The sequence below is a fragment of the Ahaetulla prasina genome, chromosome 1 (assembly GCF_028640845.1).
Source record: "Ahaetulla prasina isolate Xishuangbanna chromosome 1, ASM2864084v1, whole genome shotgun sequence".
Taxonomy (NCBI): Eukaryota; Metazoa; Chordata; class Lepidosauria; order Squamata; family Colubridae; genus Ahaetulla; species Ahaetulla prasina.
The window spans coordinates 268,550,822-268,577,823 of NC_080539.1; the positions used below are offsets into that span (position 1 = coordinate 268,550,822).

At 39.5% G+C, this 27,002-nt stretch overlaps 1 protein-coding gene across 1 annotated transcript in view; it reads left to right on the forward strand.

The window, feature by feature from the left end:
* The window catches only part of USH1C (USH1 protein network component harmonin), a 52,823-nt gene extending 33,192 nt beyond the window's left edge, over positions 1 to 19,631 (forward strand). Inside the window, exons 16-20 of the mRNA XM_058165053.1 lie at positions 12,759 to 12,800; positions 13,381 to 13,434; positions 14,608 to 14,707; positions 16,214 to 16,323; positions 19,572 to 19,631. Of these exons, the coding sequence (XP_058021036.1) occupies positions 12,759 to 12,800; positions 13,381 to 13,434; positions 14,608 to 14,707; positions 16,214 to 16,323; positions 19,572 to 19,631 (366 nt within the window). The remainder of the gene's footprint in view (positions 1 to 12,758; positions 12,801 to 13,380; positions 13,435 to 14,607; positions 14,708 to 16,213; positions 16,324 to 19,571) is intronic.
* The last annotated feature ends 7,371 nt before the right edge of the window (positions 19,632 to 27,002 follow it).

A 27,002-nucleotide genomic window follows, 5' to 3' on the forward strand; every position in this document is an offset into this window, starting at 1 on the left:
TGCTATGCTGCATGGAAGCATTTTTATAAATTGTATTACTTTTTTGTCTATACATTACTGAAGAGCTAGGTAATGTCTTAAGTGTAGTCCAAGAGTCAGGGTGAGCAGTGAGCAGTGTTGTTTATTGGCAGATGTGATTTAGAGCAGGGGTCTCCAACCTTGGAAACTTTAAGACTTGTGGACTTCAACTCCCAGAATTCCTCAGCCAGCAAAGCTGGCTGAGGAATTCTGGGAGTTGAAATCCACAAGTCTTAAAGTTACTAAGGTTGGAGACCCCTGATTTAGAGGGTAGAAAAGAAAATACTGTGTTGCCAACCCAGAGCAAACAGCACTGATTACTAGCTTTCGAGGGCAGTTCAAGATGCTGGTTACACCTATGTTATGGCCAGAGGTAGTATTCAGCCAGTTCTGACCAGTTCTGAAAAACTGGTAGCAGAAATTTTGAATAGTTTGGAGAATCGGCAAATACTACCTCTGGCTGGCCCTGCCCCCAATTTATTCGCTGCCTCCTGATCAGCCGGGTCTCCTTTTGTTGCCCTGCACAGGAGAATGGAACTGGAAAGCAGGTTAGTGGGGTTGGGAGGGAATAGGGATTTTGCAGTATCCTTCCCCTGGAGTGGGGTGGGAATGGAGATTTTACAGAATCCTTCCCCTAGAGTGGGGTGGGAATGGAGATTTTGCAGTATCCTTTCCCTGCCACACTCACCAAGCCACGCCCACAGAACCGGTAGTAAAAAAAGTTGAATCCCATAGGATCTACTTATTTGAGGGATTCATGTCTGGTGAGGTTGGACAGTGCGTCTTATTAAGTGTGTCATCTAGTAGGACCCAGAAAGAGTGTTTGGATTGCATAAAATATACACATCCTTTCTGTAACATTCTTACATTGGAACCCCTGTAGCAATTTACTTCAGGCTCCCCTGCCCAGCGTCATCCAGCTGTACCTGTAGTGTCCAAACCAATTATGCTGCATCCTGACCACAATATTGTAGTCAGACCAACAACCAAATCAGAAGCTCTGGTAAGTCTGTGCTGATAAATTCTGCATGCTTTCAATGTATAGGGGACCAGCTGTCCCACTATCGCTGTCAGGCTTGCTTGCTGTGATTCTAGCTTGAATGTACACTGAATAATTCAGAGGTATTGAAAAATTAAAATATGTTAAACACTTTCTTTTGCACATTGAGCCTTTGGTTGAATTTGTTGCATAATCTCCTTGTGGTTGTTTTGTTTTACTATCCTTTTGCTCTGTAGGCTATATTAAATCCCTTGAAAGGTTCATAAATTCTTTAAGTCTACAAAGTAATGCAACTGGGTAGGGTGAAGCTACAGAACAGACACTTGCTTAGCATAGGAACAAGGGGGCAAATGGACTTTCATTAAATAACTAAACAAATTAATTTTCAAAAAGATTCACTTACTGTACCAGCCTATTGTAGTCATGAAATTATTGGCATTCTTAGATTCCAGGCTTGGAATCAAGGCCTCTGGCAGACCTGGTCTTCCACCTGACCTTTCCAAATTCTCTCTTCCTGTTACCACCCAAGGTGCCCAAAGTTGCCATCTTTTATTGTCTCTTCTACCACCCAATCATCACAAAATCTTTAACAACAAAACTTATGTGTGTCCACTAACACATAATATGAGATCACTTCCTATCATCTCCCCTGTGGTTACTACAAGCAAAATAGTTTATAAAACAAAACTTTAAAATGCAGACCTAATAATGAGAATTTTTTTTCCATTCAATCATATCCGTACAATTCCCTCCAGTTTTCTTGGAAAAATAGTATAGTAAGAATAAAAGATACCATATACACTTGGAGTTTTACAAACTGAATAAGCTAAGCTTTCTATATTGTAAAGTTTAGCATTAAGTATTAATATCCATGTAGAATTATGCAAGCAAAAAAGTAGAATGAAAATAAAATAGAATGTAGAAATAAAATAGAAAATAAAAATAGAATGAAAGGTTTTTTTATATTTATCAATTAGACCATTTCTTGTTCTTTCCATAAACAGCTGAAGGATCATTTTTATATCATTTAAGGCAGGGCTGTCAAACTCCCGGCCCACAGACTGGATGTGTCATTTAGCGAAAGGGGAAAAAGTCCCCATATGTCACGTGATGCTACCATGAGTTTGACATCTGTGATTTAAGGCTATCCTACCAGTAAACTAAAAAAAAAATGGCAATTATCCTCGTGATGTAGCACTAAGTATATTATCTTTTGGCTTCTGTTTCCAGGGCTGAAAAGACAAATTGCCATACTCTTTGTAATGAAATAGGGATCTTATTTTCATCTGTGTAGACTAATTTAAAAAATGAATTAAAGAGAAATTCAATTTCCATAAAATGGTTCTAAAGCAAAATATTTGAAAACATATTTAAAATGAACCAACATTTTAAGAATTTATTCTAGCATAAAACCAATGTGCAACTAGAGCTGCCTAAAAAATAAGCGTTAATTGATCAAAGTTCCCCATTAAAATAGTTCTCATTATGTCATTTTAATTTACAAAAATGAGCAGATTTATCAGATTATGGTTTACCATTTCTAAGTGTAAACTTTCGGTTTGTTTTTATTGAGTTCATTCAGTTATAATTAACAGTACAGCTAAGTAATTTGAATGCTTTCAATAATTAATGAAATATCATATCAAGGTTACTATAGTTGGCAAATATTTGGTTTGCATTCTTCAATTGCCAGTTTTAATCAGAAATATTTTGCTTTGTTAACATGGATATTACTAGATCTGGCCTCATGAAGGCTCTATGATGGAGCAATAAATTCTGAATTTATTTTCCAGTTTTTGATTGAGGTCAATGGAAGCTTTTTTCTATGTTTAGTTTTGTAGTAGTTTGCTTCTAAGGAACATGACTGGGGAGGAAAAAATACACCATCTGTTCTTCACCTGCTGCCTTTCACAGTTCTAAATAAACACGACAAGCTTGGAGGGAACAGTCTTTTTGTCCTCCTAAGCTTAATTTCATAAGATAAGATATTTTTCCACCTGGGCTTGGTAATAATAGAGAGAAGACTTGAGAAAATTGTGGATTTTACTTAATCTTGTAAAATTTACGGGGGTGGGGGGGAGGCTTCTCCAGGCAGCTCAAATGTATATCATATTCTCATTGTGCATACGCTTGCTTGGTTAGTTCCTCATTAACTTTGCTTCTCCCTGTCCTACACGAAGTTTTGGTACTGAGAATAAGGTTTCCTAGCATACTCTACTTCAGGGGAGAAATCCAGCAGGTTCTGACAGGTTCTTGAGAACCGATAGCGGAAATTTTGAGTAGTTTGGAGAACCGGCAAATACCACCTCTAGCTGGCCGCAGAGTGGGGAGGGAATGGGGATTTTGCAGTATCCTTCCCCGGAGTGGGGTGGGAATGGAGATTTTGCAGTATCCTTCCCCTCACCAAGCCACGCCCAGAACTGGTAGTAAAAAAATCTGGATTTTGCCACTGCTCTACTTCTACCTGTGTTTCCATATGTATATATCAGAATCACTGGATTAGAAGAGATCATAGAGGTCTTTAGTTCAACTCCCTGCTTGATGAAATATCTACTACTGCATCTCTGAGAGATGACCATCTGCCCTCTATTTGGAGACTCTAATCCAAGGGTGTCAAACTCAAGGCCTGCGGGCCAGCCTAGAAATATCAAAGGACCAGCCTTCGGAGAATTACAATGCTGATCCATCCCTCAAATAAATCCAGTTTAACACCCTTGCTCTAATCTATCTAATCTCTATACACGTTTATTAGTACACAGGAAGCCACGTTCGCTATTTTGTTTTTATTCTATCATTATTCAAATTCTTCCTGAGTACCTAGAATCAGTGGTTATATTCAGCCAGTTCTATCCGGTTCGGGTGAACCAGTAGCAGCGGCTGCAGGAAGCTCCGCCCACCTGCCCAGATGTCATCACGTCCCATTTTTGACACTCTGCGCATGTGCAGAAGGTCCTGTGCATGCTCAGAGGTGTCGCATGCACGCTCACATTTGCAAACCAGTAGCTAAGGTAAGTCAATACCACCACTGCCTGGGATGTTGTAGTGTATCGATATAGTATAAGTGTAGATGCAAACAATATGACCTTTTGCAACTGACAAATAGAAATTTTGTAAATGGACAGTTTTTCCATTTACAATGGAAAAAGCACCTACAATGGAAAAAGCGCCTACCAAAATACAATATTATATTTATATAATATATATATATACAATATAATGATGTATATAATTATATATAAATACTTATATTATAATCAGTTCACAACAATGTGTAGTTACAGCTGCCAGTTCTTAGCTGGTGTTGGCTTTTATTAAATACATACATTAAATAATAATTAAATTAATGTATATTAATAAGGAATTATTAATAATAATTTAAATTAAATTGACATGCTGCCCAATTCCAAATGACTGGACAATTTATCCATGAGTAATCAAAGTAGACTTTCTATCAACTGCTTGCTCCTCTGATAGAGTTCCTAATAGATGGATCAATGCCTGATTTGTAAGAGAAAACCCCATTTGGCTCTTGCCATGTTGGATAATTCCATTTTTCTTTTCCAGACTCCATAAATGTCCTTATGAATATTTAGGATGAAAAGCTAAAAACTAAATTGGGAATGTAAAGAGTACTTCTTTTCTTAAAAATATATTTTTATTACGAAAATTTCAATAATAACCTAGTAGAGAGCTGTAAGGCACTGTGAAATGTTATATAAGTCTAAGTACTATTGCTATTGCTATTACAAATTTCATAAATTCTTGAATAATCTACCGGATCCTGGGCCTATTTCGTTGCTGGTCAGCCCTTGTGAGCTTACCTGACCTTTAGCTGAGACTTTCCGGAGGAAGCCCATTAGGTCAAGGGTGTCAAACTCTCAAGGGTGACACGTTGTCACGTGACATATCACAACTTTTTTTCTCTTTGCTAAAATGGGGTTATGACCAGAGATGGGTTTCAGCAGGTTCTGACCAGTTCTGGAGAACCGGTTGCGGAAATTTTGAATAGATCGGAGAACCAGTAAATACCACCTGTGACTGGTGCCGCCCCCATCTATTCTCAGCCTACCAAATCCCAGCTGATTGGGAGAAAGTGGGGATTTTTGCAGTATCCTTCCCCTGGAGTGGGGAGGGAATGGAGATTTTGCAGTATCCTTCCCCTGCCATGCCCACCAAGCCACACCCACAGAACCGGTAGTAAAAAAATTTGAAACCCATCACTGGGGTGGACGTAGCCAGCACATGACGCATCAGGCCCGTGGGGCCGCATGTTTGACATCCCTGCATTAGGTGACTGATAGTCATTGCTTTAAAATGCTTCAGGGGACCTGGACAAAAGGAACACATTAGCTAGACTTAGACTCTGGTCAAAGCAGAGGCTCCAGAGAATGAGAGTAATAATAAGTCAGTAATAAATTCAGTCAGATTATTGGAGATCTTGTAGTTTTCTCAGAATAGCACATCCTAACCTCTTTAATATTTTTGCTGATGAAAACAGTATCAAAAGAGCTTAATCTGCAATTTAAATAGTTTTTTTCCTCTGATTTTATTTACAGCTCTTCAAATAGCTGAAAGCAGGAAAATGAGCTACTGTTTCAATTTAGGTATAGCTTCATCAGCACATTTAACTTAAGTTACTATTCTAACACGTCTGCTGAGAGACTGTTATCCAGCCTCACTTCTTTACCATTGCCATGGGATTCTGAATCTAAAGTTCTTATATTATTGCCTGGCCATAGCACGCTCCAGACTCATGTTACGAAATGAACTGATAAGGACAAACCTGCTGTAAGAAATTGAATTTGCTTTAAGACTCTATTACAGTCTCACATTAATGAAATGAAACTCTAGCCTATTTTATGCAAGGCATAAAATGAAGAATTCATCCAGTTATTCCAAATGAGCTTCTGAAAACACAGCTACAATTTATTTTCAGTAAACCATTGTGAAATATTTCCAAATAATACAATTATTTTTAACTGGACAATTTTTTTGGCTAATGTTTACACTGTCAGCAACAGCTTCAGCCACTGTTATTCTTTAGTTTGTATCTCATACACATTATGCCAGTATATGTTCTATGAAGACACAGAAGATTAACACTGAATCGTTAGATGGGTGTACAGAAGTCTGCAAAGTGGTTAAAACTTTCATTAACCTAGAACCATAGGGTTGGGAGGGCTTCAGTGCTTCTGTCTTTTGAAAATGATCTTATAATTAAAATGCTTGTGCTTTTTAATAGTTAGGTGTACATTAGAATAAGTTCCGTGATGGCAACTTTAGGTAAATTTTGACTGGATGGTAAAAATATTATTTTAAGAAGTGCCTCAAGAAGGTACTTAATTTGGGAGTGTGTGGAAGTTTGGTGCTAAAGGTGCTGGTTTCGAAGCCAAAAGACTATATGGAAACTCCTGAGTAACTTTGATCAAATCATTTTCTCTCAGACCCAGACAATGGAAAGCCATTTCTGAAAAGATGGCCAAGAAAACTGCAGAGAGTTGTCCAAGCCTTTGAGTCGGGCTTATATCTGCCTTTGAGTCGGGTTTATTTTTTTGCTTCTTCCTTTACGAGATTCTTCTTGCAGGACAACCTGATATTAATGGTTCTCAGGTAGCGGAACAATTCAGTTAAACATTAATAGTTGTTACCTGGCTTCTTGCCTTTCTTTTCTATGGCAGAATAGCTGGAATAGTCCAGAAGAGGAGGCCTTTGTAAACCATCATCTATTTGCTGTCCACAGTTCTGAAAACCATGTACATCCTACAGGATTGTTTTTCCCAGTAATTCCAATTAACTTTGAACAGATGAATAGAATATGTAAAACTGAAAGACATTTAAATGCATGTGCGTATAAAGGCATGGAGTGATGCATGTCTAATGAACTAGCTGATGATTCAGTGAGTTGTTTTTCTTTCTTTTCAGCCTCAAGAGATGTTTAAAAGGATGGTGGTTTACAATTCATCATTTAAAACTAACAAAAAACAAGTAAATTCCTATTTCCTTTTTGTATATGTGTGTGATGTTAGTGAGCTGTCACAGTTTTATCTTTTGTTTCTGTCTCATAATATTAAGATAAAGATGCAAATAGCAAACTTTGGTGTTTTTTTCCAATGATTGTACGCAGTTCTGCTAGATTATGAAGAAACTGACTATGAATACAAAAAATATTCTTCAGTCATTTGATATTATTGGTGACTCTTAGACCTTTTCATTCAAATATAACATAACATAAGGAATATAGATTTTCCCCATTCAATTCTATCTTATTGCTACTGGATCCTTTGTTGAAATTAATTGATATCATTCAGAAAATGGTTTGGTGATAAATGAGGGAAATGATGGATTGCGTGAATCCACACAGAACGGCCAAGGTGGCATAAATTAGTTCTCAAATGAGTACATTAGTTGCAGCTGTCTTTGCCAGTGGTTATAATTAAGGTTGGATTTTGTAAAAGAGTATATTCTGTTTTAATCTTAACTTTTCTAATATTCTTAGTTAATTGTCAAATAATGCTTCGATTGCTTTTTCAAACACCATCAAAGGTTTACTGGTGTAGGCTTTCATGGCTAATATCTGTTGGGCAATGCTGGACTTCACGGTTTTGTAACCAGGATCTAGAAAATAGATTTCTTGATGTTTCGCCAGCAACTGTGGCTGACATATACAGAGGTTTGTGCTAGGCAGACCACAGACAACTCAGCAGGGGCTGACTGCGGTCTGTCTCAATCTTTATTTCCCATCACACCTCTGCTTATGTCAGCCAATTGCTGGCTAAACCCTGATGCCCAACTGTCAAAGATTCTTACTGTATAAGAAACACTAGATAGGAAAGAATGAAGTGAGTGATTCACAAAAGCCATTGTTTCTTCAGGGGAGCTGGACCTATTGATGCTAATCCTAAAAGCCTCAGGAATGTTTGCTTATCCTTGCTCTCAAGATACTTTACTGCATCCGTGTTACTATGAACTCTCCATGTTTGCCAACTCGCCAGGCCTACAGGAATTAACAAGGGGCAAACTGGGACAAAAATGGCAATAGGTGTGTAGAACATCTAGTCCCATTTTGTAATGCAGTGCAACGTGTCTAGGAAACAATTAGAGAAGATGGGCAGGAACCCTAATTGCTTAACCATCACAGAAAGAACCTGAGAAGGAACCTGCTTCAATCTTTCATTGCAGCAGGCAGTGATCCTATCATGTTTTAAGACAGCTGTTATTTTGCTAGTGCCAAAAAAGTCTACAATTATGGGTCTCAGTGATTGCCTTCCGGTTGCATTTACATCCATCATTATGAAATATTTTGAGAGGTGATAAAGGACATTATTGTATCTAGCCTCCCTCCAGCATTTGACTCGCTTCAGTTTGCTTACCATCCAAATCGCTCCACAGAGGATGCTATTTCTTCTGTTCGCCATCTGAGCTTGGCGCCGTTAGAGGATAGAAACACTCATCTGCGAATGCTGTTTGTCTAGTTCAGTTTGGCATTTAATACAATCGTCCCTCTGCATCTAGTAGACAAACTGGGTTGTCTAGTTTTAATACTCCTTTGTTTATTATTATTATTATTATTTATTGAATTTTTATACCGCCCTTCTCCCGAAGGACTCAGGGCGGTGTACAGCCGGAGATAAAATACAAAATATGTACAATTAAAACAAATTAAAAACATAGCAAAATTACAAAAACGGCTAATAATTAAAATTAAATTTAAAATATTTACGAATATTAATAAAACCCCAATTTAAAATCAAACTATTATGCCAGTCCCGCTTGAATAAATAAGTATGTTTTTAGCTCATGACGGAAGGTCCGAAGATCAGGCACTTGACGTAGGCCAGGGGGGAGTTCATTCCAGAGCGTCGATGCTCCCACAGAGAAGGCCCTACCCCTGGGGGCCGCCAGCCGACACTGTTTGGCGGACGGCACCCTGAGGAGACCCTCTCTATGAGAGCGTACGGGTCGGTGGGAGGCATAGGGTAACAGCAGGCGGTCTCGTAAGTACCCGGGTCCTAAGCCATGGAGCGCTTTAAAGGTGGTAACCAAAATCTTGAAGCGCACCCGAAAGACCACAGGAAGCCAGTGCAGACTACGGAGCAGTGGTGTTATGTGGGAGCCATGAGCGGCTCCCATTACTACTCGCGCAGCCACATTCTGGACTAACTGCAGCCTCCGGGTGCACCTCAAGGGCAGCCCCATGTAGAGAGCATTGCAGTAATCCAACCGAGATGTAACCAGAGCGTGAGTGACTGTGCATAAGGCATCCCAGTCAAGGAAGGGATGCAACTGGCGGACCAAGCGGACTTGGTAAAAGGCCCTCCTGGAGACGGCCGCCAGATGTTCATCAAAGGACAGCCGTCCATCCAGGAGGACACCCAAGTTGTGAACCACCTCCTTTGGGGCCACTAACTCGCCCCCAACAGTCAGCTGCGGATGCAGCTGACTGTACCAGGGTGCCGGCATCCACAGCCACTCCGTCTTGGAGGGATTGAGCTTGAGTCTGTTTCTCCCCATCCAGACCCATACAGCTTCCAGGCACCGGGACAGCACTTCGACCGCTTTGTTGGGGTGGTCCGGTGTGGAAAAGTACAGCTGAGTATCATCAGCGTACAGATGATAACTCACCCCGAAACCACTGATGACCTCACCCAGTGGCTTCATATAGATGTTGAACAGGGTAGGCGAGAGAATCGACCCCTGAGGCACCCCACAAGTGAGGCGCCTCATGACGCCCTCTGCCCCCGTGTCAACACGGTCTGCGACCGGTCGGAGAGATAGGAGGAGAACCACCGATAAACGGTGCCTCCCACTCCCAATCCCTCCAACCGGCACAGCAAGATACCATGGTCGATGGTATCAAAAGCCGCTGAGAGATCTAATAGGACCAAGGCAGAGGAACAACCCCTGTCCCTGGCCCTCCAGAGGTCATCCACCAACGCGACCAAAGCCGTCTCCGTGCTGTAACCGGGTCGGAAGCCGGACTGAACGGGTCTAGATAGACAGCTTCCTCCAGGTGCCGGGGAGCTGCCGCACCCACCCTCTCTACAACCTTCGCCACAAAGCGAAGGTTGGAGACTGGACGGTAGTTTCCCAAAATAGCTGGGTCCAGGGAAGGCTTCTTCAGGAGAGGTCTCACCACCGCCTCTTTCAAGGCGGCGGGGAAAACCCCTTCAACCAAAGAAGCATTTATAATCCCCTGGAGCCAGCCTCGTGTCACTTCCTGAGCAGCCAGCACTAGCCAGGAAGGACACGGGTCCAGTAAACATGTAGTTGCATGCAACCTCCCCAGCAACCTGTCCACGTCCTCGAGAGCCACAGAATCAAACTCATCCCAAATAACCTCAACAAGACGTGTCTCCGCCATCTCGGTTGGATCATCGCAATCTTGGTCCAAGCTATCCCGAAGCTGAACGATTTTATCGTATAGATAACCGTTAAACTCCTCAGCCCATCCCTGTAGGGGGTCATCCCATCCCTCCTGATGGAGGGAACGGGTCACCCGAAACAGGGCGGCCGGGCGGTTATCTGCCGATGCAATGAGGGTGGAAACGAGAACGCCGCTTCCTCATTGCCACTAGGTAGGTCTTAGTAAAAGACCTCACTAGTGTCCGATCAGCCTCGGAACGGCTGGACCTCCGGGTACTCTCTAGGCGTCTTCTCCGGCGTTTCATCTCTCTTAGCTCCTCGGAGAACCAGGGAGCCAATTGAGATCTACGCTGGGTCAGAGGCCGCAAAGGCACGACACGGTCCAAAGCCCCAGCCGCGGCCTGTTCCCAAGCCGCAACCAGTTCTTCAGTCGTGCCGTGGGCAAGATCCTCAGGGAACGGCCCAAGCTCCGTCAGGAACCTCTCCGGGTCCATCAGGCGCCTGGGATGGAACCAACGTGTTGGCTCCGTCTCCCTGCGGTGGTGAGCGGCGGTCCGAAAGTCTAGGCGGAGAAGAAAACTGGATTCTTGATTTTTCTATTGAGAGGCCCCAGTATGTGCGAGTTGGGTCTAATATTTCTAACAATATTTTCTTGAGCAAGGTTCTCCTCAGGGCTATGTCCTAAGTCTGCTGTCTTTCACCCTGTTGACCCATGACTGTTGTGCTACTATGCTACTATATGTGAAGCATGCAGATGATACAACAGTAGTGGGCTTTATTCAGGACAACAATGAGAATGCTTACCACAAGGAGGTAGAGGGTTTGGTGAACTGGTGTAATAAAAGCAGCCTTGTTTTAAATATTGGAAAAACTAGAGATCATTGTCGATTTTAGAAAAGGCAGGCACAGCCACACACATCTGAGTATTAATAATTTACCTGTGGAGATGGTTAGCAGCATCAAGTTTCTGGGTGTGCAGCTAATGAGTAGACTGGCTTTGTCGCTCAACAGTGAGACACTGGTGAAGCAGTGAGACACAGCAGCACCTGCATTTTCTGTGTTGCATTAGAAAAGTACATTTTCCTTCACCTGTTCTTACCATTTTCTATAGAGGGATAATCGAGAGCATCCTGTCATATTGCATTACACTCTGGTTTGGAAGCATTACTGCTTCGGACAGGAAGGCCATGCAGAGGGTGATGAGAGAGAAGCAGAGGAGATTATTGGCAGTTCACTTCCATCTATCATAGCATATAAGTGATGCTTAACCAGGGTCCGCAGGGTCTGGGACACTACACTCCTCTTCGCAACCCATTTTCCTTGTTACCTTCATGGTATCCAAAGCAGAACATCCAGATTCAATAACAGTTTGTTCCATAAAATATCAAGCTTCCCCTTTCCAATATGTATTCAAGATGGACAGTGATTATATATATATGTATGGATGTAGGCATATTTATATGTATGTATATAGCATGTATATATGTGTGTCATGTATGTGTACACTTTTGAGAGCAGGCAGTGTGCCCACAGTAAAAAAATGACAGTAAATCTATTATCTATCTATCTACCTACCTACCTACCTACCTACCTACCTACCAATCAATCATCACTATCTATCTATCATCTATCTATCATCTCTATCTATCTATCATTCATCTATCTATCTATCTATCTATCTATCTATCTATCTATCTATCTATCTATCTATCTATCTATCTATCTATCATCTTGTGCCCCACTGATTTTATTGTAAATAGGAAGTTCAGTTATGGTATCTGTAATTGCAGTCTTTCAAATATAGCAGTGGCCTAAAATTTTAGCACAAGGATTCCAGCCACAGTTACGTCATAACATAGTTTAATTCTTTGCCTAGGAAGTTCAGTGGAGCAAAGCAGCTGAACTGTGAAACAGGATGTTTTATGTTTCAGAGACTTAAAAATGTTTGTTTACTATAGAAGATTGTTGATGAGTTAAATAAATATGCTTTACAAATTCTTTCTACTTTGTGCTTCTTGTGACAGACAGCAGTCCAATGTCCTGCTTTTAATTCCCACATGTTCTACTCTAATTATGCTAGAGGAGTACAAAGTCGTTAATCAACATTTATCTAGCCCATGACCTTCATGTTGGATGGATTAAAATAAATGGTCAATCTAAATGTGAAGACCAAATTCAGGAAATCTTCAGATTAAATTATCTAATTCTTGTGTTCTAAAAGATAGATCTAGCCTTAAAAGCTTGTGTGATTTAATGTCAGGCGGAACATACAATATATCTCTTTCTTTCTGGCTTTTCTTTCGTACTTCTTTCATATGATCACTATTTTTATTTAGAGCCTACTATGCATGTATTTGATTGCCAACCTTATTTTCAGGGCTTCCAAAAATATGTGGAGGACTTTGATCCCTACACCATGGTAAGAAGTATAAAGTGTAAGTGACCAAGGGGGAAGGGCCTGTGGCTTAGTAGTAACTCACATGTTATGCATGCTGAAAATCCCACATTCAGTATGAGGTGTCCTTGCTTGATTAGATGAAAATCCTGCCAATCCAACTGGAAAAACCTGCCAATTCAGCTGGGTGACATAGTGCTTATCCAAATGCACCTAGAAAGCTATCAAGTAGGATACAAAATGTATACTTTTTCAGCATTGCTGTCTAGCAATTGTTATTAAAGCATATTCCCTTTGATTCACTCTCTTTTACCATTTTTCCTCATATTTAACACATTTTCCACATCATCCATATTTTTATACTATTCTGTAAGGTTCCCCTTTATTCATCTTCTGAGGTGAAAATGCCACCAAATTATAATATTTCCTCATAAGGAGGTGATTTTGAGTCAGTAATTTTGGTACAGGCAGGGTGGATAAACCCTGGAATATCAATATTGAGATACATGATGTGATCTCAATATAAGGCAGGATCTATGTATTTCCCTTTTTGTAACAGAGTTTGCTCACTGACATTTGTTTAATTTTGTTAACATTTTTTTAGTTTTCACCAGATCAGATTATGGGAAAAGATGTACGACTCCTTCATATAAAAAAGGTACTGTTTATGATGGAAGAAAGATATTGTACTGTACTTACTACATTCAGTGGAGGAATTCCATTTCATAAAATTCAGAGATGAGCCTTCCCACTGAAAAGATAAACACTGAAAATTAAGCTCTGATCTCAGCTGCAGCTATGATACATTTATTCTTGTATTATGAAGGACAGCTTCATTTTTTCAGCTTAGTTGTTTCTTCATTCATTGGCTTTGAGTCAAATCAAATCTTTATTATGGCTATAGACCAGCTTGTTGGCATGAAATATTATGCTATTGAAAGAAAAAGCAAACAAAACCTATGAGGTGAGTGGGCAAGCACAGATAAAAGTGCCCATACATGTAATACGTTGGTGACAGATGAACACATGATCACATGTCTGTAATTCCACAATTTAATACTCATTCATTGACACTTCATTGAGGTTGAGAACACTGGAGGAAACTTCTAAATCAGGGGTGTCAAACTCACGGCATCACGGCAGCATCACAGGACGTATCAGGACTTTTTCCCCCTTCACTAAACTGACCGTGGGCGTGGCCAGCGCATGATGCATTTGGCCCACAGGCCGGGAGTTTGACAGCCCTGTTCTAAATGAACCTGTCTGATCTTAGGAAATTCTTTACATGTTCACTTACCTATATTTCTGCCTTTTGAAAAATGGATAGATACAGAGTGCAATAAAGCCTTTTCAGTGATGATGCATCATTCGTAGAAGTATCTTTCTCAGATGGCAGAAGAATGGACAACCATTCTTTAGTTTTTGGACAATTAGCTAAGATTCCTTTTTTCCCTCTCTGAGGCTTCTAATCGCATCTGTGTTGCTGTGCTTGTTCCTTCTGACTTAATAAGATTTTAAATATTTTCTTAGGTTAACACTTCTGACTGTTATTTTCATTTATCCTTTCTGGTGTTTTCTATTATAATTTTTATTGCACAGCTTGATATCATTTTTACAGAAAAGTAATACATAAAGTTAATACCCACTGGTCTATCTACCAGTGGAATTACGGTAAACCACTTCTCCCTTTACCTATAAACCTTTAATTCCAAATCTGCTTTAGAGGAAAAAGGAGAACTCATTTTGTAAGTTCATAACAGAAAATTAACTATGAAAGTATATCAAGTAACATAAACACTGTATATTCATTTTTTTTCAAATTCTTTAATAGGAAGGATCATTAGACCTCGCAGTAGAAGGTGGGATTGATTCCCCAGTTGGAAAAGTAGTGGTGTCTGCTATTTATGAGGGTGGTGCTGCAGACAAGCATGGTGGGTATTTGCTAAGAAAAAAGTTGGAATATAAGGCATCTTAACACTTATAAAATAAAGTTAGCTTTAACTAGACATTTTCCAGAAGTGCAAATTATATCCTCAGATTGGCAACTTATTTCTAAAATATTTACACTTAAATTAAGACTAAGTATTTACAGTTCTCTCCAATTTTCTGAATGCTCTGGGAAAAATTATGGTGAGAACAAAGTTGCATGATCTAATTTGTTGGTGCATTGGGAAATGGTTAATTATTCCTGTGATGTGTTCTTCTAACTGCTCAAAATGTTTAACAAAATTTAGATGTCTCAATAATGTATACCGTATATACTCGAATATAAGCCGATCCGAGTATAAGCCGAGGTCCCCAATTTTACCCCAAAAACTGGGGTAAACTGGGGACTCGAGTATAAGCCGAGGGTGGGAAATGAGGCACCTACCGGTTGGGGAAACCCTCCCTCCCTCAGCTGAGAAGGCTGGCGGCTCCCCCACCCCGCCCTCTCACTGCACCGGCAGGGCTTCCCCGCGCCGTCCGGTAAAATGTGAAAAAAAGGAAAAAAAAAACTCGAGTATAAGCCGTATATACTCGAGTATAAGCCGAGGGGCTTAAAAAAAAACAAACTCGAGTATAAGCCGTATAGACCCGAGTATAAGCCGAGGGGACGTTTTTCAGCACAAAAAACGTGCTGAAAAACTCGGCTTATACTCGAGTATATACGGTATATGTATTTGACATAGGCACCAATATAAAAGTTTACAAAATAAAATGTGCTATTTTAGAACATAACACCAGTGACCCCTACCTTCCTCTGTTCCCTAAATAGCGTCAACAATATTCCTATTGTGATGTCTGGTAAAATAAAGGAGACTGAAACACTAATAGGTTTTAATGTTCATTATTAACTTAGAATGAAGATGAACAAGAACCACATATAATAAATGGCATAATTAAATAATGACAGTATCATATGTCATAATTTAACATTGTGATAATTCAATTTTAGATGCTTCTTTTAAAAAAATGACTGTTTACAGAAAACAATTTCTTGTGCAGCTAAACAAAATTCCTATTTTATATTCTTTTCTGTGAAGAAGAATAAATCAGAGGAGAATAAAACAGATATATAGAAGGGTTAGAAATAATAAATGTTACTTTGCATGCAGTTACTAGTTAACTCTATTTTTATTATTGCATTCATTCTGAAAAGTGTTTTAGTGATTAAAGTATCAGACAGTGATGGTGGAGATTGAGGATGAAATCCCTAATCAGCCATGACATTCATTGGAAGATTAGGGCCTAATCTGTCATCCAAGCCTACCTCTCAGGTATGATAAATATAATCTTATTTGGAGGAAGGTTTGAATGTAATATATATACAGTATATAATAATCTTGCAGGGTATGACTCAAATCTTATCATTCAGATTCTCATTTTCAATAACAATTTCAGTAAAAGAAAGATAATATGGATTTGCTTGTTCCTTTGCCCTTTATTTCCGTTATCAGGAGGTATTGTGAAAGGAGATGAAATAATGGCTGTAAACGGCAAGATTTTGTTGGATGCTAAGCTGGATGAAGCTCGAGCAGCTCTTGCAAAAGCATGGAATGTGGGAGGGGTAAGTCGGCAGGGATGAGTCTCATCTCAAAATTACATATCAGATATCCATTTTTCCCAAGAAGTGGCAATAATTTCTAGTCTACTGATAAATTTATGTTAAAAATTAATAACTGTTATAGCTGTTGTACAGGAAAGCTTATAGCGTATGATTATTTCATGCTTATGCTTATATATACTGTTGTGACAAATAAATAATAATTAAAAAAAAGCTTCAGGAATGGTAACAAACACAGGGACAATCCAACTTTTGACAAACAAACAGTTTGAAAACAAGCAACTGTAAGTAGATAAATAGGTACCAGGTAACAGCATTCGGTGAACCTTGGTCTATAGTCATGCTGGTCACATGACCATAGAAGCATCTTTGGACAATGCTGGCTCCCTTGACTAAGAAACGGAGATGAGCAGCACTCTCGGGGCAAACCTTTTTTATTATCATCTTAAAACCCTGTAATGAAACAATAGACTATAAAGCACGACTTTGCTAAGTAAGCATGGATATTATTAGCAGCCATTGCATTTTATTAAAAAACTGGTCATTTTAATTATTTTTCAAAATAAAAAATATTCTAGCCAAATTTCAAGAAAGATTGGATAAATAAAGAATAATTGATGGTGTGCAAACAGTCAAATTCCTTTTTTCAATGACGAACAAAAAGTTCACATGGCCAGTTAAGACCTGATTTATTTAAACATGGAAGCTATAATATATGCAGAATAATTCAGCATTATTTCCATCCTATCTATGCTTCAGAAAAAAATCCCAATGGTGGCCATGTGGCTCATTTTTTACATATATTCATATGATATTTCTCAAATAAGACTCTGCATAGAATAGAAATTGCTCTTGGCAAAGGAGAGAGAAAGAGATTCTAAATTGCTTCATTTCTGTTTAAACAAAATGCTTCAAGCATAAAATTCATTCTTTTAGTATTCCTGAATGTGTGCCAGTACATTGCATGATCTTCTGACTTGGTGGGATGCTTATGATGAAAGACTGAGAGGATTAGTGAACAATGCAAGAGAGATGAAAGCTTCTGAATGTGGGACAAGACATTTTTAGTAGCATCAAAAGTGGATCTTGGTGGGAAGAAGAGCATGGAAGGAAATGAAAGAAACTGGAGTGACTGCTAGAAGAAAACTTATAAATCCTACTGGCAAAATGATTAATCTCCCAAATGGAATGGAAAAGGGTTATAAGGAAAGAAGATGTGAAAGCTGTTTGGAACATGATGGGAAATACGAAAAGGATGTTTGGTGGAAATGAAAAGCAAAAGGGACACAGGTTGAGAAAAATCTGTATTAGAGACTGAGTGAGAGAAGGATATTGGGTAGTAGAAAAGATATTAGGTAGATAAAAAGTAATAGCCAGACAGCAAGGAACAACTTAGATCAGGGCTGTCAAATTTGTGGCCCACGAGCCGGATGCGTCATGTGCTGGCCATGCCTACACCCGACTTAGTGAAGAGAGGAAAAGTCACAATACGTCACATAACGACACCATGATGACACGGGATTGACATCCCTGACTTAGATTAAATAAGTAGAGAGAATAAATTACTTCTTTATTGAAAGAAAGAAATTGTGTTGAACTTGGCAAAGTGGACTAAATGAGGAGCCTCCAATAGGGTGAACTGAAGTGCAAGTAAGAGCTATGAAATTGGGATGAAAGAATGTAAAGAATATTTTAGAGTTTTGTGTGAGGAAGAGTATGTTAAGAGCAGGTTAGAGATTTGTATACAAATGATGGTGATGCAATTTAGGACCAGCAGCACTGTACCATGGTAACTAACCAGATAATCACATAATCGTGACAGGCTCTCATTTAGTTGTTAAATGAGTCACTGAAGTCATTAAGGGAAACATGACATGAATGTGATTTATGTAAGTCCATCTGCTTAACTCTGCTTGTCACAAGCCAGTTGGAAAGCAGGCATATATAAGTGATCATATGAGTGTGATATATTTCAGTAGTCATAAATGTGTACTGTTTGCAAAGTGCCTGGATGTTTGTAAATGTAAGGATTGGTTGCAAAGCTATTTTTTTAATACTGTGGTCGGTTTGAATTGGTTACTAAATGAGGCAGTAGGTAAGCAAGGCGTAGTCATAGAGAGGCATTAAAATGAATGCTATAAATGTTAGTGTCCAAGGAAAAAAGGATGAAAAGAGATGATTAATGTGAGAATGTTGGAAAATAATGTAGATGATTCATTTAGAGAAATATTAGAGCAGTTCATGGAGACATATTTGTTTGTGGAGAGATATTTAATGTGCATGTGAAAGTTTCTAAACTTTGGAAGAATGCTGTTATTATTTCCCTACACAAAGGGTGGGGGGAGTACCAAGACTGAATGCAAAAACTACTGGGGGAATAGTTCGTTAAATCTGCCTGTGAAAATGTTTGGCAGAATTCTGATAAGGGTATGAAAGTGACAAAATGAGCAAAATTTCAGAAGTGCAAAGCACTGCTTTGTACTGGGATGGGTTTAGAGTTAGGCTTAGGATGAAGAAAGAAATGTTTATTTGTTTATGGCCATTGGCCTGTTGTGAAGAATGAACACTTATCAAAAAAATAAAAATGTATGTAAAATCATACTTCTGTCCACATAGAAGTGAAAATTGAAAGTAGTGAAGAATGTAAGGTAACTTAATCCAGTAGAAATAGGGATTCTTAAAAAGTATTTTTAGTAAAACAAGAGATAAGGTCAAGAATTAGTGAGTATTTTAATTAATGTAGGTTGAACTCAAAAGCATAAAAGAAATATTTTGAGTTGCTTTGGCAACAGAAAGGAAATGAATAATGATTCTTTTTTTTTAATTTAATTTTGTCATAACAGTATACATAAACATTGTCATAAGTAAAAAAAACATATCATGAAAAATATATATATATATATAAGTAAAGAATATGCATTAGCTATATTAATTAGATATAATAAAGGGAACAATAGGATAGGAACGGTAGGCACTTTTGTGCTCTTATGCACGCCCCTTATTTCAAAACACATAGATCCCCTTATTTCAAAACATAGATCAGAAAGAGTGAATTAAGAGGGAAGACTATGAAGACTATACTTGAATGGAATTGATGAAAAGGGGAAAAGTGATGCTCACTATTTTCTATACCACATTTTCATAACAAACAACCTTCTTAATATGTTATATAATGAAACCATACTCTGAAGATGTAATTTTTCATTCCCTGATCAATTACATATCATATTGATTAAGCATTTCTTCCACAGGATTGGATTGACTTGGTCATTGCAGTGTCCCCTCCCAAGGATTATGATGATGAAATGTAAGACTTCTATATTCTCAGACATAAACTAGATTATCTTTTTATTCAGTTTCAATTGAAGTCCTTAAGCGCACCTCTAGTTGTTAACCTGTTAAGCAAAATGTAGTCAAACTGGATATATTTTGATAAAGGAAAATTAGCTATTCGTCCATTTGGAAGATAGAGACATGTGAACCAACAAGTTGAGAGGAAAAGGTATCATTAAAAGTGTACAAGACCATCTAGTAATGAAATACTATAGGAAAAAATTAACTATCAAGATAACAAGTAGAGAAGCCTTTAACTTAAAGGGCAATTATACATATGTACTTAACAGTAGATTTCTGTAGTTTATTTATATCTATTCATCTCAAATATTGATTCTCAGTATCAGTAGAAGTAGAAGATGACTTCTTGGTATCATAAATGGGACTGGCTATTAAACATTTGCATTAATTTATATACATTTTATGTTAAGAAAGGGGTAGGGTGGAGGGATGCTGTTACAGATTTTTTAAAATCAAACCTAAATGCTCCTTCTTTTAAAAGCCACTGCAATCCTGAAAGTAAGTTTAGGCTTAGAGACCTGCAAAAAAAATAGCTTCCATCTTTATTTAATATTTCACATTTTGTGTGTTTAGTGCTGTTGATCCTTAATAATCCATCAATCCCAAGCCAAATGAAAAGGCTTTGGAGGGCATTCATTTGTGTGCAGAGCATGGCTTTTTCCTTCCTCTGTAAACAATGAGCATTTTCCCATGGGTGATAATGGAGCTAAATTCTTTTTCAAACTCTTTGCAAAACCTTTTTGCATGCCAATAATAAGCCCATCAAAATGTTATTTCTGTTGTAACATAAAACATAAAAACAAAATTGATTACATTTTCCTAATTTGTACTAACCATAATCCTGTATTAAGAATAATGCTATATTATGAAATATTTATAAAATATAAATAGTGGCATTTTCTTTATGTGTTCAAGTTTGATGTGAATTTTTCCACTTCTTGTAAGCTATCTTTTCCATTAGGTTATTGTTTAATGTGTGTGTTTGTGTGTGTGTGTGTGTCCCACAAATACTTCCCAGAATTGGATGCATTTCCATCACACATCAACAAATATGTTGTGCTGTTGTGCATGTACTAGATTTTTCTAGAAAAGTTTAGAAAAAAAGCTATTCTTAAGCTTTCCTGTTTTCAGAATGTACCAATATCTGCAGTTTATACTTTATTTGCTTTTCAACTTCCATGAAAATCAGCCTAGTATTTAAATATCTTGGAACTGGACTGTCAAAAACAAATCTCACTGTTCACAGTGGGCTTTGAATATTGTTCACAGTGGATGCTTGTTTTGTTTTGTTTTCTTTTTCTTGTTATATTGCAAGGAGTTATCTAAATATTTTTTCATGCATTCTATTTGGTATAATTTTCCAACAGCTCCATCCTATTCTAGCCTACTTAGAAGTACACATAATTGCATTTGTAGGGAAATGATTACCAAGGAAATGTTAGATCCACCAATCTTAAAGCAACAGAAAATTAGGAAGGGAGTCACCCAAATTTAATATGTTAGATTTCCTTCTTTGTAAATATGTATAGAACATTTATATACAAAGAACATTTATGATACCTAGGAAGAAGAAATCCATACTAACATGGTAGTTCCAGGTCCAGTTGCTTATGAACTAGTCTAGGGGAATTGGTCTAGAAGACTTCCAAGGCCCCTTCCAGCTCTGTTATTCTGTGAGCTAAGAAAATTATGAATTCAGTATCCATTTGGTGGCAAAAGGAAAGTACAAATAAGTCACTCTTTCTTATGTTGTACAGTACTTAGGGGGTAATTTTCTAACCATATTTTAGAAAGGAGGAGGAGGAGAAAGGAGAAAACAAATTATTTAAAGGAAGAAAGATGAAATAATGAAATCAGCAGAGATAAAAAGAAAAAGTATCTCAACTAGGAGTGTTGGAATAGAATAGAATAGAATAGAATAGAATAGAATAGAATAGAATAGAATAGAATAGAATAGAATAGAATAGAATAACAGAGTTTGAAGGGACCTTGGAGGTCTTCTAGTCCAACCCCCTGCTTAGGCAGGAAAACCTACACCACTTCAGACAAATGGTTATCCAACATCTTCTTAAAAACTTCCAGTGTTGGAGCATTGAAGAGATAGCTCATGCAGCTCAACTTAAGAAGAATTGTGTATTTTTCTTTTACCACCAAAAACATTCTTATTCCCACATCCTCACCTTTGCTAACCCTCACTCATCCTTAGTAAATCTTCTTAGTGGTCTTGTCATGCTGACTTTTTTTCAGTTTCTTGTGAAGAGAATAAGTGAAATAAAGGAGGTTTTTGTTTTTTTTAACTTTGGTTCACAGTTTACTTTTTATGTTGTCATTGTTGACTAGATGGGCATTAACTGTATTTTTGTACTTTATTTCAGGACATTTTTTTAACAAAATGAAAGATACCAAATACATCTTTTCAAGAAAGCTTCCCAAGAATCATCATTCTTACCAAGTTACAAATCTTGGTACAAAAAAGTACAAAAGAAGAAGTACAAACAAGAACACAAGATAATTCAAGAGACTCAGGCCAATATACTTTTAGAACAATATATCATGCCATTTCCTCCCATAAGCTATTACTGTTGCCCAGTTATACAGTAACAGCATATAGGCAAAAATTCACTGTATGTGATAAAAAAAACCAAATGCTTATTTTAAAACGAAGTGCAATTCATAAAAAATCTTATAGTAACTGTCATCATTACAATGGAGAGTGTCATTTTTTCCATAAGTAATATATTTATACTTGTACAACTAAATATATAACTGAACAGAAATAAAGTGAAAATCAGTGGGACTTATTTTCCAGAAAGCATATATAGAAGTTGGGGTGGGGGGGCATGAAAAAAGAAAGATGTGGCTGAAAATCAGTTCTATATTCTTTTGGAAATTTTTTTCTCAATTATAAACTACCTTTCTGCAGACTTTCTGCAGAAAATATAAACTACCTTATCTTTTGCAATTAATTTTAAAAATCTGTCCAATCTATATTCTCTTCACAGATTTGGAAGAGTCACTAGATCAATTATCCTAGGACTTAAAATATATTATTGCAAAATTACCAAGAAATGTAGTGGGATTTTTTTTCCTGTGCAAATTGTAACTGAGTTCCCATTTCCTGATTTTAATTTTTTTAAAAAATAACTCATCTCTGTTAGGAAATTATATATTGTTATCTTGATGAATATTGTTCACAGTGGGCTTTGAATATTGTTCACAGTGGGCTTTGAATATTGTTCACAGTGGGCTTTGAATATTGTTCACAGTGGGCTTTGAATATTGTTCACAGTGGGCTTTGAATATTGTTCACAGTGGGCTTTGAATATTGTTCACAGTGGGCTTTGAATATTGTTCACAGTGGGCTTTGAATATTGTTCACAGTGGGCTTTGAATATTGTTCACAGTGGGCTTTGAATATTGTTCACAGTGGGCTTTGAATATTGTTCACAGTGGGCTTTGAATATTGTTCACAGTGGGCTTTGAATATTGTTCACAGTGGGCTTTGAATATTGTTCACAGTGGGCTTTGAATATTGTTCACAGTGGGCTTTGAATATTGTTCACAGTGGGCTTTGAATATTGTTCACAGTGGGCTTTGAATATTGTTCACAGTGGGCTTTGAATATTGTTCACAGTGGGCTTTGAATATTGTTCACAGTGGGCTTTGAATATTGTTCACAGTGGGCTTTGAATATTGTTCACAGTGGGCTTTGAATATTGTTCACAGTGGATGCTTGTTTTGTTTTGTTTTGTTTTGTTTTGTTTTCTTTTTCTTGTTATATTGCAAGGAGTTATCTAAATATTTTTTAATGCATTCTATTTGGTATAATTTTCCAACAGCTCCATCCTATTCTAGCCTACTTAGAAGTACACATAATTACATTTGTAGGGAAATGATTACCAAGGAAATGTTAGATCCACCAATCTTAAAGCAACAGAAAATTAGAAAGGGAGTCACTCAAATTTAATATGTGAGATTTCCTTCTTTGTAAATATGCCTAGAACATTTATATACAAAGAGCATTTATGATACAAAGAACATTTATATACAAAGAACATTTATATACAAAGAGCATTTATGATACCTAGGAAGAAGAAATCCATAGTAACATGGTAGTTCCAGGTCCAGTTTCTTATGAACTAATCTAGGGGAATTGGTCTAGAAGACTTCCAAGGCCCCTTCCAGCTCTGTTATTCTGTGAGCTAAGAATTTATGAATTCAGTATCCATTTGGTGGCAAAAGGAGAGTACAAATAAGTCACTCTTTCTTATGTTGTACAGTACTTAGGGGATAATTTTCTAACCATACTTTAGAAAGGAGGAGGAGGAGAAAGGAGAAAACAATTATTTAAAGGAAGAAAGATGAAATAATGAAATCAGCAGAGATAAAAAGAAAAAGTATCTCAACTAGGAGTGTTGGAATTGAATAGAATAACAGAGTTTGAAGGGACCTTGGAGGTCTTCTAGTCCAACCCCCTGCTTAGGCAGGAAAACCTACACCACTTCAGACAAATGGTTATCCAACATCTTCTTAAAAACTTCCAGTGTTGGAGCATTGAAGAGATAGCTCATGCAGCTCAACTTAAGAAGAATTGTGTATTTTTCTTTTACCACCAAAAACATTCTTATTCCCACATCCTCACCTTTGCTAACCCTCACTCATCCTTAGTAAATCTTCTTAGTGGTCTTGTCATTCTCTCGGCTACCGAGAGTGAGGTCTGCGGGCCTCATTGAACTCTCGGCTGCCGAGCACGGAGCCGGAGTTTGCCCTTAGGCAGAAAACCTACACCACTTCAGACAAATGGTTATCCAACATCTTCTTAAAAACTTCCAGTGTTGGAGCATTGAAGAGATAGCTCATGCAGCTCAACTTAAGAAGAATTGTGTATTTTTCTTTTACCACCAAAAACATTCTTATTCCCACATCCTCACCTTTGCTAACCCTCACTCATCCTTAGTAAATCTTCTTAGTGGTCTTGTCATTCTCTCGGCTACCGAGAGTGAGGTCTGCGGGCCTCATTGAACTCTCGGCTGCCGAGCACGGAGCCGGAGTTTGCCCTTAGGCAGCGAACGGCGGCGGCCATGTTGGGGGGGGCCTGCGGAGACGCCCGGCATGAATCAGCAGTTTTCGGGCCGTTGTGGCCACAGATATCAATTGGACACCAACAAAGGACACAAACAATGGCTGAGGCGCCCGAACACCGACGGAGGACGTTAATGGTGGTATGCTGGATACCGGGTGCTCGGGTTGCTATTAAGTTTTGGTGCTGGGACGGGACTCAGATGGGCATGAACAACGCCCCTCCCCCCCCCCTCATGGTCATGGACTGGAACATCGTTTTCTCCCCTACTCTGACTTTTGTTATGCCCTGCCAACATTCCGCAATCGTCATCAGCGGTTCACCTCTCTTTGAACTATTTTATTCCATCAGTGACGGAGAGGTGGTTGGCTTGGACAATTTGTTACAGCAGCAGAGCGGCATGTGGGGCCATATTGGGTCCAGAGGATAATCTGCCGACGAGGGGTGGAGGCATGGACGGCGATATCTTGACGGCTAAGGATGGACATTTTGCCACGACTTTTGGGCCTATTTCTCCATGAGATATTCATTTGCCGATCTACTACGACTGCGAGGTTCCCCGCCTGCAGGAATGGCCTCCAAGCTATCGAGGGCTTATTTTAACGAAGGGTCTTGGGACCCAGAGAGGTGGCATGCGGCTAAGAAGAATTTGTGGGGTTTTTTAAATAGTTTTTTAAATAAGGGTTTTTAAGGGGAGGGATTTGACGGGTGGGGGAGGACCCGTCGGGAGGGATCCAGCCCTGTGCTAGTTCGCGACATTACGCCATCTTGTCTGAAGGCAGGGGAGGACGTTCCAGGTTTAGAGGGCTGTTCGATCTGTACGGTAAGTGGGAGAGGCAGATATGGCGGGGAGGGGCCGACGAGTTATGGGGGCACGTGCTCGAAGTTTGAGAGCGATCACGTGCTCCGCCCTCAGTCCCTACCTGCCTCGGGTGGCCATGATCCTCAGAGCTTGGACCTTGGCTGATGTTATGTAATGCCCGGTCCGTGGTTAATAAGGCTCCCTGATTTGTGACCTTATTCAGGGAGGTCCATGGACCTCATGGGCATTACGGAGACCTGGTTGGGCCCTGAGGGGGTCCCCTTGTTGAGATGTGCCTCCAGGCTTCCGAGCATTTCATCAGCCGAGAGTCCAAGGTAGGGGTGGGGGTGGCGGTTGTTATTAAGGAAGATCTAGAGCCGAGGAGACCACTGTTCCTCAGATTGCTGGCTGCGAATCCTCTGTGTGCGCTGGGGCTATAGGAATCAGTTGGGCTTGGTGATCGCGTACCTGGCTCCTTGCTGCGTGACCACAGCCCTGCCCGAGCTGTTGGAGGTACTGGCTGCTGTGGCGGTTGAGACCCCCAAACTTATAGTTATGGGGGATTTCAACTTGCCATCGGCTGGCCTGTCATCAACGGCAGCTCGGGGGTTCCAGGCTTCCATGACGGCCTTGGGCCTGGTTCGGGTAAATGATGGCCCTACGCACACAGGGGGAGGCATGCTAGATCTGATTTTTATCTCTGGACAGTGGTTAAATGATCTGGTATTAGATGATTTAGTAACAGAACCAATGTCATGGTCGGATCATTTTCTCCTTCGCCTAGACTTCCGAACCGCTATTCACCACCGCAGGGAGACGGAACCTATACGGTGGTTCCGTCCCAGGCGCCTGATGGACCCTGAGAGGTTCCAGACGGAGCTTGGGCCATTCCCTGAGGATCTGGCCCACGGCACGACTGAGGAACTGGTCGTGGCCTGGGAGCAGGCTGCGCCGGGCCCTGGATCGTGTCGCGCCTTTGCGGCCTCTGACCCGCGAGATCTCGTCCGGCCCCTTGGTTCTCCGAGGGGCTGAGGGAGATGAAACGCCGGAGAAGACGCCTAGAGAGCACCTGGAGGTCCAGTCGCCCGGTTGATCGGACACTAGTTAGGACCTATACTAGGACCTACCTAGTGGCAATGAGGGAAGCGAGGCGCCCTACGCCCACCCTCATTGCGCCGGCAGATAACCGCCCGCCGCCCCAGCCTGGGTGACCCGCTCTCTCCTACATCAGGAAGTGCGGGATGACCCTTTGCAGGGACGAGCCGAGGAGTTTAGTGGTTATCTATACGATAAAATCGCTCAGCTGAGGGACGGTCTGGACCGAATTTGGGATGATCCAAGCGAGGGAGAGGAGGCACGTCTTGTTGAGCACATTTGGGATGAGTTTGACCCTGTGGCTCCCGAGGACGTGGACAGGTTGTTGGGGAGGCTTCACGGCACGACATG